We start from the raw sequence: 20513 nt of genomic DNA, 5'->3' as shown, positions 1-20513 counted from the left end.
CTACTTCTTCAAGTAATATCTCAAATAATCCCACAGCACCACTCCCTCACACCCCCTCCTCACGCCACAGACGACAGATAGTAAACACAGTAGCGATCTCTTACAGATTTCCACCACTGACTGTCAAGACCACTCACTTTCCACCACTCACTGTCAATACCACTCACTGTCAATATGTAGTGGAATCTTATATGACCATACCTGTGACTCTGATCTCAACACTGAAGGTCTCCTGACCAACCATGTTCTTGACTATGATGGTGTAGATTCCTGTGTCGGGACGCTCAGAGGTGGGGATTAGGAGCTGGGATGTATTATCAGAGTTGCTAATGGTTACACGTTTTGACACTGGCATCCCATCCTTTAGCCATGTTATGTTTGGCATAGGAGAAGCCTGCCAAAAGACAAAGTAGAAATAGACAGATTAGTTTGTTTGGGGTTGTAGCCCTTTCCTGCAGTCAATGATCAAAAGTGCCCTCTTTGGCCTCATGGGTGGAATATATTATTACTTTTTTTAACTGACGAAATCCTGTGTTTCTATGTCAACTGTTTTGTTATATTTCAGTCTTCTGATGTATATAAAGTGTAATATTGGGATACAAACTTAAAACTTAATACATACTATATATCTGACATGGTACAGGTGTCTTCTTTTTTTAAGCCCATAACCATGTGTGAGGTGTATACTTTTGTTTCAAAGTAGATTTGTTTAAGGCTGCCAAGAATCACTCTGTGTGACCCTGATTTAGCCCATGGCAATAAAAGGTTAAGTGAATGTTTCTACAATGAGCAATCCACTTATCTAAGTATCTCTGTTAACATCCATCACATTTCAGTACGGAATTTGTTGCTCTGATATTGTATTTCTACACCATCGCAACACATTCTAGGTCGCAGAGTATCACACTTAGACGCAATAGCAGACTGAGTTTTGTAATTTGTCTTTGAAACTTGTCATTCTGATGTAAGACAGGATATGGCATTGTTTACATGCATAAGATTTTGCTGACCACAAAGTTGATGTTGATTCGAGCAGAATTCCCGGCTCTCACAACCATGAAGCTCTTCATGTTGCGATCAGTGAATTGTGGTCTCACTATGAGAAATGAGAAAATTGTCAAAAAAACTTTGAAATTATATAGCTTGAAATAAGATACTGAATATAATAAGTCTAGGTTTTCATTCTGTTTTTCAGTCTAAGAACTACTATCACGATACTGTGAACACAAACTTGACAAAAACAATGTTGCTGATTTGATGTCACTCGCCTGGGGGGGGCATTGCAATGATGTAGCTTTCCAAGCCTTTGGGCTCCCCTTCTCCCCCGTCATTGGTGGCGATCACTCTCACCCAGTACATGGCCATTGACTTAAGACCCAAAATGTTATAGGAGGTCATGATGATGGGGTTATTGTTACAGCGGTCCCACTCTGGGTTTGCTGCTGGTCTGATCTCCACAAAGTATCCCTTGGCTTCATCCTCAACCCCCTCTTCCTCCCTTGGTTTAGTCCAACCCAGGGACAAGGTGGTGTAGGTGGAGCCCGTCACCTTCAGGTCAAGGACTTTACCGGGGGGCTCTGAAAGAACACAACTGATTTCAGGGGGGAATATAATATACTGTGTGCAACAGCTGCTCATAAACATACTTCATATTTTAACTGTAACGTCATGCCTTTTTTACCAGTCATGCGACGTGTTATATTATCAAATGATGGCTGCTTTTCAGAGTATTACTTGTTCTTCAGTTCATCATCGCCATCTCAGAATGAAACAGATCATAATACTTACTCTTTGGGTCTCTTGCAATAACAGATTCAGAGGGGGTACTTGGCTCTCCAGCACCAGATATGTTGATGGCTGCAACACGGAACTCATACTCCATTCCCTCAATAACGTCTTTGACAGCAAACCCTTGACCTGAAGGTGTGGGTGTGACAAAAATAGCTTATGAAGGTATCAAAATATCTGTATTGTTTCAGCACTATGGCAGTATGGTTGTATTTATAGCAATGTGTTAAATACAATTCATTTAGTGTACTGGTATAGAATGGATATGCAATTAGAATTTTTAAAAATACAGAAAGTCACTTGGATGATGACCCAAGTATTGAAAAGGCCACACCTTTGATAGGCTCTTTCATATGGTTGATTGAACCCCATAGATTGCTGCCCTTCTTGCGTTTCTCCAGGTGGTATCCTAGAATATTAGTTCCTCCAGTGTTGGAAGGGGGAACCCATTCCAGATTGATGCAGTTTGCAAAGGCACTGACCACTTTGGGTGAGGAAGGTTGTCCGGGATATGCTAGAGAACAAGAAAAAAAGTGAATTTTGGAGGTCTGAGGGCATCCTCCACTGGGAGACAGAGAACCCCAATTCAACAGCTAAATGCTGCATTCTGGTGACAGATTATGTCTTACCTCTTGTACCAGCCTGGATGTCATCTGTCTCCATCATTTCACTTATGCCCTGCTCAGTCACAGCCCTGACATGGTAGCAATACTTCCTGCCATGGTCTACATTGGTGTCCCTGTATTTGGGCTCTCCAGGGATCTGACCCAGCTTCATCCAGGAGTTACGGCCCAGCTGCTGGCGTTCCAGGATGTAGTTGATCACAGGAGAGCCACCATCGTCTTTGGGAGGCCTCCATTTAAAGTCAAGGACAGCCGAAGAAGCTTCAATGATCTCCACAGGTCCTAGGGGAGGGCTTGGTTTGTCTGTGAATAGATGTAGGGGATCCTAATTATACTGTAGTTAGGCCTATGTTATCCTAGATAATGCTGTGTATGAAGCTAGAAGCTGTATTGCCAATATTGTTTAAAAAGGTGGAGACACCCTCGTGTCATTCAGGCAAGCACAAAGGATTATCACAGCAACATTGTAAATAGATTCAAATCATCCCACTGACCCAGTACAATCAACCTGGATATGCCCTCAATGGTTCCACATTCATTTTTTATCTTGATCTTGATTTCTCCTGTGGCTTTCCGCTGGCACTTGCTGAGGAGGAGGCGGCTGTGTGTGAGCGACTTCTCAATGTTGATGTGTTTGTCCTCTGCCAACTCCTCACCTTCGTTGTACCAATAGATCTTAATTGGGTCACGACCCATAAAAGACAGCTTGAAGGTAGCGCTCTGGCCAACCTTTATTATGACGGGCTTTGAGAAGTCAGCCAAGTCATCTGGGTTTACTCTGGGTGGATCTGGAACGCAGATATCACATACATTTAGTAGCGCAAGTACAGTACATATAGTAGCTACAATACAGTGCCTTGCAAAAGTATTCATCCCCCTTGGCATTTTTCCTATTTTGTTGCATTACATATTTTGTTGCATTACAACCTGTAATTTAAATTGATTTTCTATTTGGATTTCATGTAATGGACATACATAAAATAGTCCAAATTGGTGAAGTGTTATTTTACCCTTTTTCTCCCCAATTTCGTGGTATCCAAATTGGTACTCAGTCTTTGTCCCATCGCTGCAACCCCCGTATGGACACGGGAGAGGTGAAGGTCGAGAATCGTGCGTCCTCCGAAACACAATCCAACCGAGCCGCACTGCTTCTTGACACAGTGCCCACTTAACCCGTAAGCCTGCCGCACCAATGTGTCGGAGGAAACACCGTACACCTGGCGACCGAGATGGCATGCACTGCGCCCGGCCCGCCACAGGGGTCGTTAGTGCACAATGAGACAAGGACATCCCTGCCTGCCAAACCCTCCCTTACCCGATATGACGCTGGGCCAATTGTGCGCCGCCCCGTGGGTCTCCCGGTCGCAACCAGCTGCGACAGAGCCTGGACTCGAACCAGGATCTCTAGAGGCACAGCTAGCACTGCGATGCAGTGCCTTAGACTACTGCGCCACTCGGGGAAAAAATTACTTGTTACAAAAAATTCAAAAATATAAATAATGGAAAAGTGGTGCGTGCATATGTATTCACCCCCTTTGCTATGAAGCCCCTAAATAAGATCTGGTGCAACCAATTACCTTAAGAAGTCACATCATTAGTTAAATAAAGTCCACCTGTGTGCAATCTAAGTATCACATGATCTGTCACATGATCTCAGTATATATTCACACCTGTTCTGAAAGGCCCCAGAGTCTGCAACACCACTAAGCAAGGGGCACCACCAAGCAAGCGGCACCATGAAAACCAAGGAGCTCTCCAAACAGGTCAGGGACAAAGTTGTGGAGAAGTACAGATCAGGGTCGGTTTATAAAAAAATATCAGAAACTTTGAACATCCCACGGAACACCATTAAATCCATAATTTTTTAAATGGAAAGAATATGGCACCACAACAAACCAGCCAAGAGAGGGCCGCCCACCAAAACTCACGGACCAGGCAAGGAGGGCATTAATCAGAGATGCAACAAAGAGACCAAAGATAACCCTGAAGGAGCTGCAAAGCTCCACAGCGGAGATGGAAGTATCTGTCCATCGGACCACTTTAAGCCATACACTCCACAGAGCTGGGCTTTACGGAAGAGTGGCCAGAAAAAAGCCATTGCTTAAAGGAAAAAATAAGCAAACACGTTTAGTGTTCGCCAAAAGGCATGTGGGAGACTCCCCAAACATATGGAAGAAGGTACTCTGGTCAGATGAGACTAAAATTGAGCTTTTTGGCCATCAAGGAAAACGCTATGTCTGGCGCAAAGCCAACACCTCTCATCACCCCGAGAACACCATCCCCACAGTAAAGCATGGTGGTGGCAGCATCATCATGCTGTGGGGATGTTTTTCCATCGGCAGGGACTGGGAAACTGTTCAGAATTGAAGGAATGATGGATGGCGCTAAATACAGGGAATTCTTGATTGAAACCTGTTTCAGTCTTCCAGAGAATTGAGACTGGGGTGAATAGTTATGCATGCTCAAGTTAGTTTTTTTTGTGTTATTTCTTGTTTGTTTCACAATAAAAAATATTTTGCATCTTCAAAGTGGTAGGCATGTTGTGTAAATCGAATGATCCATACCCCCCCAAAAATATATTTTAATTCCAGATTGTAAGGCAACAAAATAGGAAAAATGCCAATGTGGGTGAATACTTTTGCAAGCCACTGTATGTTAGTTGACTTGGCATTGCATATTCTACTTCAGAGTATGCTGCATTCGCGCAATACGGATCCTGAGCTTCAGTTCATCCGCCTCAATGTTTACATTCATTATTTCAAAAGTTGGATGGATGGATTCCTTTACCCTCTACAATGAGCATGGCCTCTGTTTTACGTCCATCAGCCTCAAATCGGTATTTGCCAGAATCTTCCTCCTTGCAGTTCTTCAGTATAAGCCTGTGAAAGGCCCCATCATGTGTCATCTCAATATCATCTGATGCTTCTATCTGGAAGGAAACACACAAATTACTGTTTAAACCTACAAACAAATGCATGCGCTGTTGAAGCTCAATTATTAGTTTTTCTGCATTTAGCCTCTGCAATTCCATTAGTGTATTTCACAGTTTGATGCTGAACAGAACTGACCTGCTGTAGTAGTTGGCAAAACAAGATGGCAAAAAACAAGTTTGATTTGAGACATTCCATTTTTGAAGAGTATTGCATTTCCAAATCTAAGGACTCGGTTTAAATGATGTTCAAAGTTACTACCCTTTTTCTATCTCACCTCTTCTCCATCTTTGTACCAGATTCCTTCACAGTTGTCACTGCTCAGTTTACATTCCAGTTCCCCTCTGTTTCCCATATTAACACTGACGTCTGACAATCCACTGGTGAAGTGCACTCCTGGGTCTAGAGGATACATCAAGTGGTTGTCAATTGGTTAGGAAGGTGATGTAGTGTGAATGTAATGCCTGGACATTACAAATCATTGGACACCTTGGAACCTCTTACCTATGATGGTGTCTGGGATCAGTGGACCTGTTCTCACCCTTTTCTTCTTCTCTTCCACTGGTATCTCTTCATCTCCAAGCTCTCTCTTCTTCTCTTCAACTGGCATCTCTCCGTCTCCAAGCTCTCTCTTCTCTTCAACTGGCATCTCTCCGTCTCCAAGCTCTCTCTTCTTCTCTTCCTTGTTCTCAGGCTCTGGTTCGGGTTCTGCTGCTGCCTTAGCGTCCATGTCTGCCTTAATCTGTTTCGCCAACTCCATTCTCTCATCTCTCTCTTTCGCCAGCTTAGCTTGCTGCTCTGCAGCTATTTTAGCCAAGTCTACGTCTCCCCCACCTGCTCGAGTTGTTTTGCGTACTTTCTTTTTCCCCTTGCTGGCTGGATCGTTATCAGCTTGGGGTGCAAATAAGAACATAGGTAGAGTTATAGGTTAATAAATCTGTGGGGAAAATTGATTGTCAATGTTTTGCATTTTACTGTCTGATATTGAAAATGATTGATTGATATTGATCAATTTCTTTAACAAGTGACATTTGACATTATATGCCGTTACACAAGTAAGAGTCACATGACTTAGCAACACTTTTTGTGTTTGAAATGTCATCTCCTTACCCTCCACAACAAGAAAGGCATTACAAGACTTGATCCCTGCAGATACTGAATAGATGCCACCATCCAGTTTCGCACAGTCCTTCACAACCAATCTATGGATGAGCATGTCCTCTGACACTTCGATGTCAAACTTCTCCCCTTGTTCACATGGTTGATTCCTTCCCGTCCATTGAATCTTTGACATGGGGGATGACAGGACACACTCAAACACGGCATCCTCTCTCTCCATGGCCTTCACTTCCTGAATCTTGACCAGGAAGTCCACCATGGGAACTGAATAAAAGACAGATTTGAAAGGAAGACTTTATCTGGAACATAATGACACTTACAGTGGGGAGAACAAGTATTTGATACACTGCCAATTTTGCAGGTTTTCCTACTTACAAAGCATGTAGAGGTCTGTAATTGTTATCATAGGTACACTTCAACTGTGAGAGACAGAATCTAAAACAAAAATCCAGAAAATCACATTGTATGATTTTTAAGTAATTAATTTTCATTTTATTGCATGACATAAGTATTTGATACATCAGAAAAGCAGAACTTAATATTTGGTACAGAAACCTTTGTTTGCAATTACAGAGATCATACGTTTCCTGTAGGTCTTGACCAGGTTTGCACACACTGCAGCAGGGATTTTGGCCCACTCCTCCATACAGACCTTCTCCAGATCCTTCAGGTTTCGGGGCTGTCGCTGGGCAATACGGACTTTCAGCTCCCTCCAAAGATTTTCTATTGGGTTCAGGTCTGGAGACTGGCTAGGCCACTCCAGGACCTTGAGATGCTTCTTACAGAGCCATTCCTTAGTTGCCCTGGCTGTGTGTTTCGGGTTGTTGTCATGCTGGAAGACCCAGCCACGACCCATCTTCAATGCTCTTACTGAGGGAAGGAGGTTGTTGGCCAAGATCTCGCGATACATGGCCCCATCCATCCTCCCCTCAATACGGTGCAGTCGTCCTGTCCCCTTTGCAGAAAAGCATTTCCAAAGAATGATGTTTCCACCTCCATGCTTCACGGTTGGGATGGTGTTCTTGGGTTGTACTCATCCTTCTTCCTCCAAACACGGCGAGTGGAGTTCAGACCAAAAAGCTCTATTTTTGTCTCATCAGACCACATGACCTTCTCCCATTCCTCCTCTGGATCATCCAGATGGTCATTGGCAAACTTCAGACGGGCCTGGACATGCGCTGGCTTGAGCAGGGGGACCTTGCGTGCGCTGCAGGATTTTAATCCATGACGGCGTAGTGTGTTACTAATGGTTTTCTTTGAGACTGTGGTCCCAGCTCTCTTCAGGTCATTGACCAGGTCCTGTCGTGTAGTTCTGGGCTGATCCCTCACCTTCCTCATGATCATTGATGCCCCACGAGGTGAGATCTTGCATGGAGCCCCAGACCGAGGGTGATTGACCGTCATCTTGAACTTCTTCCATTTTCTAATGATTGCGCCAACAGTTGTTGCCTTCTCACCAAGCTTCTTGCCTATTGTCCTGTAGCCCATCCCAGCCTCGTGCAGGTCTACAATTTTATCCCTGATGTCCTTACACAGCTCTCTGGTCTTGGCCATTGTGGAGAGGTTGGAGTCTGTTTGATTGAGTGTGGACAGGTGTCTTTTATACAAGTAATGAGTTCAAACAGGTGCAGTTAATACAGGTAATGAGTGGAGAACAGGAGGGCTTCTTAAAGAAAAACTAACAGGTCTGTGAGAGCTGGAATTCTTACTGGTTGGTAGGTGATCAAATACTTATGTCATGCAATAAAATGCAAATTAATTACTTAAAAATCATACAATGTGATTTTCTGGATTTTTGTTTTAGAGTCCGTCTCTCACAGTTGAAGTGTACCTATGATAAAAATTACAGACCTCTACATGCTTTGTAAGTAGGAAAACCTGCAAAATCGGCAGTGTATCAAATACTTGTTCTCCCCCACTGTATGTGTTATTTTCCCTTTTTGTTTTGATGGATAATGAACAGACATTTTTTTTTGGGTACCGGCTAACCTGAGGGAATTTTGTTGACCTTAGAGATTGTTAGCCTATATGAAACGGGAAATGATTAAACAGAGAATAAATTGCAGACATCTCACCTTTGAAGTCAGTTGAGAAGATAAGTACTCCCTCCACCATCACTTGGTACAATCCTTCATCATCTCCTGCAAGATCCTTAATGCCAAATGTAAATTTTCTGCCTGTTTTCTTCAGAAAATGCTTCTCTTCTGTGTCGACACTGAAAGGAACCATTACTCCATTCTGTACAACAACACATTTTCAGTCTTAATGAATGCATGAAAAAAAACACATTTCATGTAAAGACACATTAGTTATTCTAAAATAGAATCAAACATGTTCTGCTCAGTTGTTGTTTACAATGCATATAACAGTGTGTATTTCACACAATTCTCACCTTGAACAGGAAGATCTTAACGTTGGGGTCTTTAAGCGACATCTCAAATTCAAACTCTGCACCTCCACCAGGTTTGACTTCAATGTGTTTCAGATTGCTGAGGTTTTCGACATACTGTAGGAGCAAAAAACACATTCACTCGCAATGATGTTAGTGATATTCAGTTACTGTTCATTTTGGAATACAACAGTGTATGTAAGAGGAATAAATATCCCACTTTTCATATACTGGGAAATGCTGGGCGGCAGGTAGCCTAGCGGTTCAGAGTTTGGGCCAGTAACCGAAAGGTTGCTGGTTTGAATCCCCGAGCTGACTAGGTGAAAAATCTGTCGGTGTGCCCTTGAGCAAAGCACCTAACACTAATTGCTCCTGTAAGTCACTCTGGATAAGAGCGTCTGCTACTGTAAATGACTAAAAAATGATGTAAAAAAACAATCTATATACAGGCGTTCCCTATTTTTACTATGTTTGATTATCTCTGATTTAGGCAAACCTTTGCTTGTTCCTCCTCCCTCTCAACCTTCTTCGCATTCAGTGTCTTCAGCATCCAGCGAAAGTTAGTGACTCCAAACTCATGACAGATTTTCTCATAGTCTTTCTTGTCGGCACTCATCAACACATCCCAAAACCTTGGATCGATTTCTCCATCTTTTTTCTCAACTTTGTCTGGTCCTACAACCCTTAAACAAGAAGAATACAATTTCATCTCATTAATGCGTCAAAACTGTTATGGTAGAATTAGGATCTAGAACCTAGCTATGTTTGATTGTTTTTCTAGTATTGTCTTACGCTTTTGTTAGGAGACTTTTGAAATCTTCAGGTGGCTTCACAGCAGCTAAATTGAGATTAAACTTTTAGGTTATTTTTTTTTACAGTTAACATCACTTAAACTCTGTTTTGTGATTCAAATTCAGTGACTGACCTGCTCGTGCATCTTTCATAGCCTTGCTCTTCTTATATCCCACTGAAAGGCAAGAGACGTTTCATTAGATTGGTTAATTAAGATCAATTGGATCAATTATAGTTTGTCTGGCTTAGATCCTGAAGATATGTGTTTGTTAAGGATCTATTCAACGTAACATGATGTTTCTCTTGTTCAAGAATCAGTTATGAGATGTAACCAGGTTTAACGCTGTATATCAACCCAGGAGTAATGGTGTCCTCACTTTCAATTACATTGAGGTTAGCGGTGACCACAGCTTTTCCATACTCATTGGTGGCAAAGCATTTGTAGGTATCAGCTTGTTCTGTTGATACTTCCGGCATCTGTGTACAGAAATTGACCATGAGTATTACCATTTGGAATACAAGTTACGTCACCCCAGATTGGGGACGAAGGGTTTGTTTTTGGGCCAAAAGCAAAGAAGAGAAGTAACAGCCACAGTGATAAGGCATTATGTGAAAAAAATATATTTGTAAAAGAGCTAATTGGGCTAATTGTAACCAGCTGATCTCTCGTTAAACCATCAATATGCGCTAAAATAACACAGCTGATCTCAATTGCAATCAACCTCGGCCAGTGATTTTACCGCTCGCTAACATGGATGTCGAGGTTATCTATTAGTCTTGATTGCAGCCAACATACTTCTAGATTATTTCGTCCTCTGGTTGGTATTACATCAGGTGGAAATCAGGTTGTTTCAGATTCATTTTGTTGTTTAGAAAGACCAAAAAGATGTGATTGTAAAATGCTGCTCCTGTCCAATACCAGTGTGTTGACTCACCTCTATACAGTGTTCATTAGGCGTGGCTGGATCAGACACCATTTTGTATCTTTCTGGGTCATTTACTTCTCCGTTACTTCTTGTCCAATGAACAGTTGGTGTCGGATTACCAGACACAATTGCTTTGAAAACAGCACATTTCCCTGTATACAAGAATGCAATAAAACACAGTTCATGTCAACTCAGTATAATGTCAATTTCAAGCAAGGATCAAGAACATATTTGCCATTTAAAGACTTTAGTACTATCTCAGATTGTCATTGTGGTTTGATATATGACCCATACCTTCCTGAATAGTCAAAGCGATGGGTTTGCGGGTGAAATCAGGAGTGGTCATGCCCTCAGGAAGCTCCTCCACAAACTGTGTAATCATGACCCCAGGGACTCTGGATCTCTTTTTGATTGCCACTAGTGGGATGTAAGACAAAGAGCAGGATTAGACGTACACACATACAGTACACCACAATCGTCTTATAGGAATATAGTTAAGTACGAAACCCGAAAGAAACCAGATTTATTGATTGTTATATGAACATTTATATTGATTAGTTACGCTTCGATAAAAAAGTATGTTATGTTTAGAAAACATGTAATGTTTATACCATGTTTGTGCTGCCACCATGTTGTGTTGCTGCCATGTTGTGTTGTCTTAGGTCTCTTTTCATGTAGTGTTGTTGTGTCTCTTGTCGTGATGATGTGTGTTTTGTCCAACATTTTAATTTTTTATCCCTGCCCCTGTCCCTTTTGCCTCTTGGTAGGCTGTTATTGTAAATACGAATTTACATTTTTTTCTTAATTCACTTGCCTAGTTAAATAAAGCTTAAACTAAACATTTAAAAACATCAGTTTAGAAAAAAATGCATTACTTACCCTGCCCTGGAGCAGTTGGCTCCTCATCTTTAGTTTTCTTGAAGAATTTCATCTCGCTATGGATAGCAGTTTACCAGCTTTTCAGATGGTTCTCTGCTACTGAAATAGAGAACATGTATTTCAAATCAAGTTAACAAGATCCACTTTTTTTGTTTGGCATCAAGTTGTGAACCAAGTAGGGATGTCAATAAGGTATTTTTTTTATCGCTTAACCAGCACCATCAACCTGTTCTAATATAAAATCATGACTTGGTGTGCTCCCGGAATGACATACGACATACAAAGTAGCAAGCTATCTAGCTAAGCTAAAATAGCTCTATTAGGCTACTTGTTGCACTCTAGTTTGTTTTCCTTTTTTTTTTTCACACATTTTCCAACACTGTTTATTAATGACATTTACGGGAAGCAAACATTGCTACATTATACAAATTAACCATTTAACCAACAAGCTTAAACGGCTAATGTACTATGGTTGGCTAACTGGTTAACCTACAGAGATCAACTCTGTTGATTTTGTATACATTTTGCATGAATACCATTATAAATGCACAATGGTACCCTGAGATAAACTGGTGAAGACCTTTCTAATGGGAAAATGTAAGATTACCAAAGATAATTTTTTGATTTAGTGTGATCGACATAATGTGTATCATAACTAGACCCTACAGTACATGATTGCTTGGTTGACATGACTGTTGTCTGTGGGTCATGGCACTCCACAGTGTTAATTGGAATCACTTTCTGTGAGTGGCTTACAAAGGAGATGAGACCTCACTGAGGGCCACGAAGGAAGACTGCTGCGCATGTCAGCAGTATATGAGCTAAGCATGTGGGATGGCAGGCGGCACAGGACAAGACAGCTATTCGTAAGAGTATGAAACCCCATCTGTCTCCCACACAGTTAATCTTCCACAGATGGTTCCACCAGGTGCCATGTACCCATTTCTTTAACCGCTGGATTAAGGCAATATTTCTGTCGTAGGAATCTGATGCTGACACATTTTGAGTAAACCTTGCTCTTGGTGAGGTCTCTATTAAAAGGGGGAATGGGAGGGAGAGCGTGTGACGGATTGTAGGATACAGCATTCTTGTCGCTGTCTTTAACATTTGGACAAGCAGGACACTTGGAAAAAAAGTCATGGGAAACTCTTGCAAGTGGATTATTTATATTTTTGGTGAGTTGAGTGCAGTCATACCGGCATCCTCGATTGTCTACTCGAATGCCTAGTACAAACGTTTACATTTCAAAATCCAATGAAACTCTTAACTAATACCCATACCCACACTATGCTATATTTGATCAAAATTCAGATTTTTTTCCTCTATTTAAACACTATAATATGTTTAATACATTTGTTGGTATGAAGCAACTTGCACAGTTTGTAAATTGTGCACAGAAATGTTAACGATCTGACTTTTGCATAAAAACACTTGACAGTGCAGTCACTTGACAGTGCAGTCAGTGTACATTTCTTTTTTAAATCGCTACTTTTACTTCAGCACGTATTAGTGCAGGTGGTTGGATCATGATATGCTCCAAGAGGTGGTAACTCAAGATGGACAGTAAATTAAAGAATTCCTGTGATCACAGAATACTTAGCATGCCCAAAGTAGGCTGTGGCAAGTGACCTGCCTCATTTTGCATGCAATAGGTCAAATAGATCATAAAACTATCCATCATGGAGCAACATGTGACGCAAGTCACTCGCTGAAAATGGAACAGGCTACTGTAGACTACCTCCCTCATGTCCATTTAATTTTAATGCAATTTTAAAATCAATAGGAGCAAAAGGTCATTCTCAGAAGGATCAGGTCATGAGCCAATATATGTATTGTGTTTGTCCACTTTGACAGAATGCATTGGAGCTTGAATATATGCTCATTTTAATGCTATTGCTTATGTGAAATGAATATAAATATGAATTGAATATTTGGAAATGATTATATATCCCATTCTCCTGACAGTGTTACATTGCTAGAAGCTTCTCCTTGTTCACCATCTTCATCCTGACTTCTTCACCTTTTTACTCTGGCACCTCTGCTTTTTGCTACGAGGTTAGCCAAGGAATGAAATGTTTTTCACATAAAAAAACAAATTGTTGCTAGGAGACAATCCATGATTCTTTTTTCACTAGCTGTACAGTTCACAGTTGTAAGACTTCAAATGCACTTATTTTAGGAATTCCATTAACAACTTTTGCATGCTTTTGGATTGTTAATGAGACAACCAAAGTAATGTAATCCAGCCAGGAGGCGGATTTTCGTCAGGATTCCGTGCAAGTTTGAACGTCGTCGTCTACGCTGTGCTGTACTTCCATATTTGTATGGGATGAAAAATAGCCCTGTCTAGCAACTGCGCTGTGGGATTGATTTATAAATAAGATGGGTATGTGGCAGGTCTATGTCCCAGGACGCCGAGCTCCGTCTAGTGGCAATCAGTCTCTTTTTACTGCCTGGGCAGTTCCAGTGGGGGTTTGTGTCTACACAGCATCATCTTGACAGTTAGAAGATGCCTCTTTTAGCTGCTCCCATCGTTTGAAAGGAGGGCGTCACAAGATGTATCAAACCATTAAAGTTTGGGAACATATCAGTATTGCCCACATTTACTTTTGGTTAGTTATCATTATACTGTATCAACATTGAGCACCCATCGTACATCCACTACAAAGCTAAGCTCATAAGGCATCTAATGCTCAAGCTCATTTCATCTCCAGCTCAAAAGGCATCTCATCTTTTAGTTACATTACTAGATAGCTGTGTATCCCTGAAAATAGACCATCATCATCTGCCAATTGGTTCCAGATAATATAAACATGATGAATGCCATTTTCCTATGTAATCAGTATTGGACTGTAAATTGAGCAACAACTTGAAATCTACTTAATTTCACTATTAAATATTTTGGTTTTTAATTGTGTTTTTCAGTTCAATAGACATCTTAATCATTGTTTGTCATCACTAAGTAATGGATGTTTTATTTGGGAATTGGATGCTGTGCCTCCATCTCCATCAGCATTCAATTAGATGTACTTATGCCCTTCCTTGCATCATAACAACCTTACATTAATTTGGATTATTTACAGGACATAATGACGTCATATACCATTAGCCTTTAAAACAGCTTAGGATCATTTTACAATTGGTTTATGATCAAAAAGGTGTGCAGAGAGACCCACTGTACATATAGTGTATTTGAGTATAGGTACACAGGACAGATTTTTATCAATAATGATATCAATATGTCATGAATTATTATCACGCCCACATGTTGACATTTAGTCCCTTGCCCTGTGCCCAGGGAATGGACTTACTTGTTCTCGCTCAGTGGATGGTGCTCTTCTCTCTGCTCCTTCTAGCCACAGTTCTTCTGATACTTGAGTGTGGTGTCTTCGTTTTGAGAGGCAATAAACCCTTTTTGAGATGCTCAGTGCAAGCCTTGGCCGTGTCCTTCCACCGTGACTGCTGGATAGGCTTACTGACATATACATTATTTGGCCCAAGTGCTGCAGGTCTTGAAAAGGAGGTACCAAAGTCAACCAAGAGTTGACGGATAGCTAACTCCTCCCTCAAAATGAAGGTACCCGCTTGACATTGGACCGAATTCATTCTTATAGAGTACGTTTTTTAAAAAGAGGTTCTAGAAGTGTCATAATGAGAGCAACAACACACATTGAACACTGTCCGGGCATCTCTACATCCTGCATTTTAAAGGTACGTTTCCACTTCTGTCGATGGACCTAGACTGGTTAGTATGCTACGTAAGGTGACTATGGATGTTAGACTGCATGCCACAGGAAATAGTATGCGTATAATGATGACCAATTATCTTTAATCCGGTTGCAAATTAGCAATGTTTCACTTATTTGAGCACGTAGTTTCACTCCGTTGGAGTTGGTCATTTATTGGGTATGACTAATCAAAATCTACTTAAAGTACTGTCTTCTATGAGCAGGGTATTTCAGCTATAGAGAATGATCATGTCAATGTGGAAAAAGAGAGCTTTATCCTGTCAAAACATCTTGCAGCATTAAAGTTAGATTTTATATTGTGTTGAAATCGACATTCCTAACTGAAATTGAAAACGGACTTGGTACCATTAGTAAACCTTGGATGGAGTTTTAGCTCTGAGTTTATAGATAACCCTCTCTTCTTCAATGACACCAAACTTGGACAACTGTTCTGACCCCACAAAACAACTATGCCCTGAGTAATACAAGGAGACAGGACATACATTCCTCACATAATAGGTGTGTACAGTATGTCACAAATATTTTTCAAGTAGTATCAGCAAAATGTTAAATGAGTGCTCTATAAAAATAACAGGTTGTTATGTTATATACTGTAATATTCAGTAGGTATAAATTATTCCTACACATTTCAAAGCCATCAAGAAAGCTATGTAGCTGACTAAAACCACTCAAAGTTAGACACGGATCACCTAAGCATTCCTGTATGTCTAAAAAGCATCACAAAAATGTACATAAATTAAACTAATAATCACTGATTTTTATTGACTCTCCTGTTCAAACATTTAGAATTCAAAATTCCAACATCGTATGAGCTTGAAATATGTATTTACACCAAGCTCTTGTATATAGCGTAACCAACATAAAAACATCTCCTTTACAACACACCATTCAGATCCATTATTTGTTTAATTTCTGCATTGTATTTAGTTGAAGATAGTAGATTGATTAAGTTCTATTATATTAAAATGGTAACCTTTTTAAAAAATAAATAAAGATAGCCTAAAGGAAATGAAAGAGGAAAACAATCACTACAGACATCACCGATAGACAACTCATTTTGATTCTTGTTTTCAAAGAATAAATAGGCAAATCAGCATTACTCCATGAGAAGCATAAACAGCAGGCAAACACATTTCACAAATTACTAAGTACCTTTGAAGTTAATGAACCACAGCCACACATTTGCAGTTCTCATTTGAATGTTTACGCCAGTAAACCATGCAAAGGATTACATTGTGATCTCTCGCTCTCTGCTTGTTTTTACTGTTAATTTTCTAGATCAAATGTACTAAAAAGTCACTGAAAACAATAGCAACATGCATCATTTCAATTTCCAATCATCTTTCCTATACCAATGTTGCACTTTGAGGAATAAAACACAAACACAACACTATTCATGACTTGCTTTTAGGCTGCTTTTGATTATTGAACACAATTTTATTACGTTACATAATTGTCTCTCCTTAATTCAAAGAGTGATGCATTGTATTGTACTCAACCTGAGCCTCCAAACATATGCAGCACCCAGAATGTAGAATAGTATTACATTAAATGTGATACAGGGAACGCTTAACTAAAAAATATACACAATGTCATTTCTACACAGAACTAGAAAACAAAACAGAGGACCTCTGTGAAAGGAAAATTCCACTCAAAAACGATATTTTGTTATTTGTTTCATTAGTCCATTGTTGATACAATGGTTTTCAAGATACACAACTTTCAAAATACAGAAATCATCCTCCATATGATGCATTTTGCATGATGCTAAATGCATCATACGGGGATGATTTCTGTATTTTGAAAGTGACATATCTTGAAAACGTGATTGCTGACAAGCAAAACATTTTGGGACTATGTCAACAATGAACTAATGAAACAAACACCAAAATATAGTTTTTGGGTGGAGTTTTCCTTTAAGCTATTTGAGAAAAAAAATAAGGGCGTGATTGTCTTCTTTTTAATGCCAATCTAATCTGAAAAACAAGAACACAAAATGGGATTATAAGTAAATCACACTGTTTTGAAATGTATTGGTTTCCATTTCAAATTCATTATTGGCTCTCAAAACACTAGAATAAATTAGTTTTGTCTCTGAGATTTACATTTCAATGTAGTACAGCAAAACAGTTGTTTATACCTGAGACAGTGAGCTTAGTGGAGCACTCTGCCCTGCCCAGGGGGTTCTCTGCAATGATTTTGTACTCTCCAGTGTCCTTGGGTCCAACCCTCAGTATGAGCATGGAGCAGACCCCACAGGTGTTGGAGATTAGGTAGTTGGTGTTAGTGTTGAGGCTGATATTATTGCGGTACCATGTGACATGGGGCGTTGGGTCCCCTCTGACAGCGCAGCTCATGTAGCACTCATAACCTTGTGGAGCGTTGTGCATTTTCAACGGGACAAGGAACTTGGGAGGACGCTCTAGGTTGCAGGTCTTAGACTCCGGCATGTCCAGCACAAACCTTTCTGAAAACACAAACACAGAGGCAACACATACCTTGTTAAAGATTACAGTAGTTATTACACACATCCAAATTTGGCAAATGGGGTGGACAGAAATGAAAGGATAGCTGTAGAAAGTATAAATGTCCGCTCACCGTTTGCTGATAAAAAAAAATATGTATATTTGATAAAGCTTTAGCATGATACAATAAAGTTCAAAGCGTTATTAAAGATCCCTTCTGGGAGCAGCAAACCATGAATGGACACTTCCCTTCATCTAATGACTAGCCGGGGAGACTTTGGACCAGTCAGTGCCCAAGCTCTCAGTTTTTGGAATTGCCAACAAGTGACCCATAAAATTGCTAGCCTTTTTGTATCTTATGCATTTACACCACTCTGATGCATTTCAAAGCACGTGGACTGCAAAGACTGGCCCAAAATCCACAATGAAGAGTGACCCAAACAGCTTTTACAAACCTCTTTTGCCTGTGATTTCCCACTTTGGTGATTCAGAGGGTTGAGAAGAGCCCATGTCATTCTTGGCATAGACACGAAACTGGTACTCTCGGCCAGGCATGATGTTACAGGCTGTGAACTTGTTGTTAAAGATGTGGTCTGCCACTGTGTGCCACGTTCTCTTGCTCGAATCGCGTTTAGACACCATGTAGTGCAGCCTGTCGTCCCTCTTCTCATCAGGAGATGGCGTCCAGGAGACAGTCACGGTTCCCGGTACGTTCTCATCTACCTCCACAGGACCTGGAGGTTTGGGCTCGTCTAGATCGGACCACAAATAATTGTGTGATGAATGATTGACACTGGACCTCAACTGCTTTTAACTTGGTTATTTACAGAACCGCAGTCAGCCATGCTATCAGCATCTCACCTGTAACTCTGATCTCAATGCTGAATGTCTCCTGGCCAACGATATTCTTGACCATAATGGTGTAGATTCCTGTATCTGAGCGCTCTGAAGAAGGAATCAAAAGTTGGGATGCCCCTTCAGCATTACTGATGGTAACCCGTTTGGACACAGGCATGCCGTCCTTCAGCCAAGTGACATCTGGCCAAGGGGAGGCCTGTGAAGAATATCAGAATACAATCACTACATCTACATAAGAGTGTTATCCAACCGGTAGTGTGAAGAATTCATTTGGGTTCTTTCCATGTGTATGAAAGTGGATATTTTTTTAGACTTGGAAATAAAACACACTTTTTACCTCAAAGTTCATGTTGAATCGTGCAGAATTCCCTGCTTGCACCACCATGAAACTCTTGACTTTTTGATCAGTGAATCTTGGCCTGACTGGATGACGCAAAAGCATAAGAACAACATTCATATTTTTTGTGTCTATACAGTCAAAGTTGGGGTGGGGTGGGGTGGGGGGTGCTTGCAATCAAACTATGTCATCTCAATATGTTGATGCCAATAGGGATGTTTGAAATTCAAGGTCTTACCAGGAGGGGGCATTGCCAGGATGTAGTTGTCCAGCTCTTGCGGCTTGCCTTCTCCCCCGTCATTGGTGGCGATCACTCTCACCCAGTACATGGCCATTGACTTCATGCCTTTCACTGTGAAGGAGGTCATGGTGATGGGGTTATTGTTACAGCGGTCCCACTCTGGGCTTTCTGCTGGTCTGATCTCCACAAAGTATCCCTTGGCTTCATCCTCAACCCCCTCTTCCTCCCTTGGTTTAGTCCAACCCAGGGACAAGGTGGTGTAGGTGGAGTCCGTCACCTTCAGGTCAAGGACTTTACCGGGGGGCTCTGAAATGATACACATCAGTGACATATTAATAGGTCTCTTAAAGCTATGGATTAATTTGAAAGAATTTCTATGTACACAAATTACCATTGAGTATGACCTACTTTTGGGATCCCTGGCAAACACAAACTCAGAAGGAGTGCCAAATTCACCAGCTCCAGAGTTGTTGATAGCTGCCACACGGAACTCGTATTCCACGCCCTCTATCACATCTTTCACACCAAACACCTTCTCTGTGGTACAAGCAAACATATAAAACAATAGCGCAAGTTATGGGTTAAACCGCTATACTTCATGTATGGAATAACCGTGTTTCATAGTATTTGGAGATGAACAAGAAAATAACATTAAATTAAAACAGAAGTTGTAATGGTGAAACCATTTATCTTATCATCTGCAGGATTGACAGGGCTCCATAGGTTGCTTCCCTTCTTGCGTTTCTCCATGTTATATCCCAGAATGTTGGTTCCTCCAGTGTTGGAAGGGGGAGACCAAGCCAGGTTGATGCAGTCTTTGAAGGCACTGATCACTTTGGGTGCAGAAGGGGGTCCAGGGTATGCTAAGTACAGAAATATGGTTTAGCGACAACTGTCTTCTGGTTCTGTATTAATATATATATACACAAAATAAATCACTTCATTTCAGCATTTGAAAATGTGGTATTGGTATTCCATACTAGACAATGCACATTGAGATTTCCAACATAACAAATAGTATCCTGAATCACGCTAAATTGACCTCACTGATTTATGCCCTCACCTTTTGTGCCAGCCTGGACATCCTCTGTCTCCATCAACTCACTGGTTCCCATCTCAGTGTCGGCCCTGATTTTGTAACAGTACCTCCTGCCATGGTCCACATCAGTGTCCTTGTAGTGGGCCTCTGAACCAATTGGACCCAGCTTCTTCCAGGTGTTGCGGCCTATCTGTTGACGTTCCAGGATGTAGTTTTGTATCTTACAGCCACCATCATCCTTCGGGGGCCTCCACTTGACCTCGATGGCATTTTGAGAGGCTTCAACAATCTCCAGAGGTCCCATGGGAGGGGTGGGCTTGTCTGTCAAGAAACAGATGCAGCTTTTACTCTCTGTTGTATTTCTCTTAGCATCATACA

General features: G+C 41.0%; 2 protein-coding genes across 6 annotated transcripts in view; both read right to left on the bottom strand.

Moving 5' to 3' along the window:
* Positions 1-1260: 1260 nt before the first annotated feature.
* On the bottom strand, positions 1261-16935 carry LOC121574922 (immunoglobulin-like and fibronectin type III domain-containing protein 1). The gene is made up of 20 exons (XM_041887614.1): positions 14758-16935; positions 11447-11545; positions 10862-10984; positions 10577-10719; positions 10019-10118; positions 9775-9816; positions 9642-9687; positions 9346-9532; positions 8853-8966; positions 8536-8698; positions 6452-6724; positions 6093-6232; positions 5846-5894; positions 5619-5770; positions 5199-5340; positions 2906-3199; positions 2418-2714; positions 2123-2302; positions 1789-1917; positions 1261-1577 (listed from the first exon to the last, which is right to left on the bottom strand). The coding sequence occupies exons 2-20, from the start codon at positions 11496-11498 to the stop codon at positions 1261-1263; spliced, it is 2943 nt and encodes a 980-aa protein (XP_041743548.1). The 5' UTR covers positions 11499-11545; positions 14758-16935.
* A 120-nt stretch (positions 16936-17055) lies between these two features.
* LOC121574921 (immunoglobulin-like and fibronectin type III domain-containing protein 1) overlaps positions 17056-20513 on the bottom strand; it is a 32438-nt gene continuing 28980 nt past the window's right edge. For all 5 annotated transcript variants that reach the window (XM_045222839.1, XM_045222840.1, XM_045222842.1 and 2 more), the window contains 9 exons: positions 20160-20456; positions 19780-19959; positions 19505-19633; positions 19094-19402; positions 18856-18941; positions 18522-18714; positions 18116-18412; positions 17336-17662; positions 17056-17171 (listed from right to left, as the gene is read on the bottom strand). In XM_045222839.1, the coding sequence (XP_045078774.1) occupies positions 17167-17171; positions 17336-17662; positions 18116-18412; positions 18522-18714; positions 18856-18941; positions 19094-19402; positions 19505-19633; positions 19780-19959; positions 20160-20456 (1823 nt within the window). In that variant the 3' untranslated portion in view covers positions 17056-17166. The remainder of the gene's footprint in view (positions 17172-17335; positions 17663-18115; positions 18413-18521; positions 18715-18855; positions 18942-19093; positions 19403-19504; positions 19634-19779; positions 19960-20159; positions 20457-20513) is intronic.

The sequence above is a fragment of the Coregonus clupeaformis genome, chromosome 10, assembly GCF_020615455.1.
Source record: "Coregonus clupeaformis isolate EN_2021a chromosome 10, ASM2061545v1, whole genome shotgun sequence".
Lineage (NCBI taxonomy): Eukaryota > Metazoa > Chordata > Actinopteri > Salmoniformes > Salmonidae > Coregonus > Coregonus clupeaformis.
Note: the sequence above shows the minus strand (reverse complement) of the source record. Positions and strands in the feature narration are given on the sequence as shown.

Coding starts and splice junctions, on each gene's coding strand:
- LOC121574922 (XM_041887614.1), bottom strand. CDS start 11,498: ATGAAATTCTTCAAGAAAACTAAAGATGAGGAGCCAACTGCTCCAGGG. Junction 10,985..11,446: donor GCCAACTGCTCCAGGGCAGG/GTAAGTAATGCA, acceptor ACATCCCACTAG/TGGCAATCAAAAAGAGATCC. Junction 3,200..5,198: donor GGCCATGCTCATTGTAGAGG/GTAAAGGAATCC, acceptor TCTGCGTTCCAG/ATCCACCCAGAGTAAACCCA.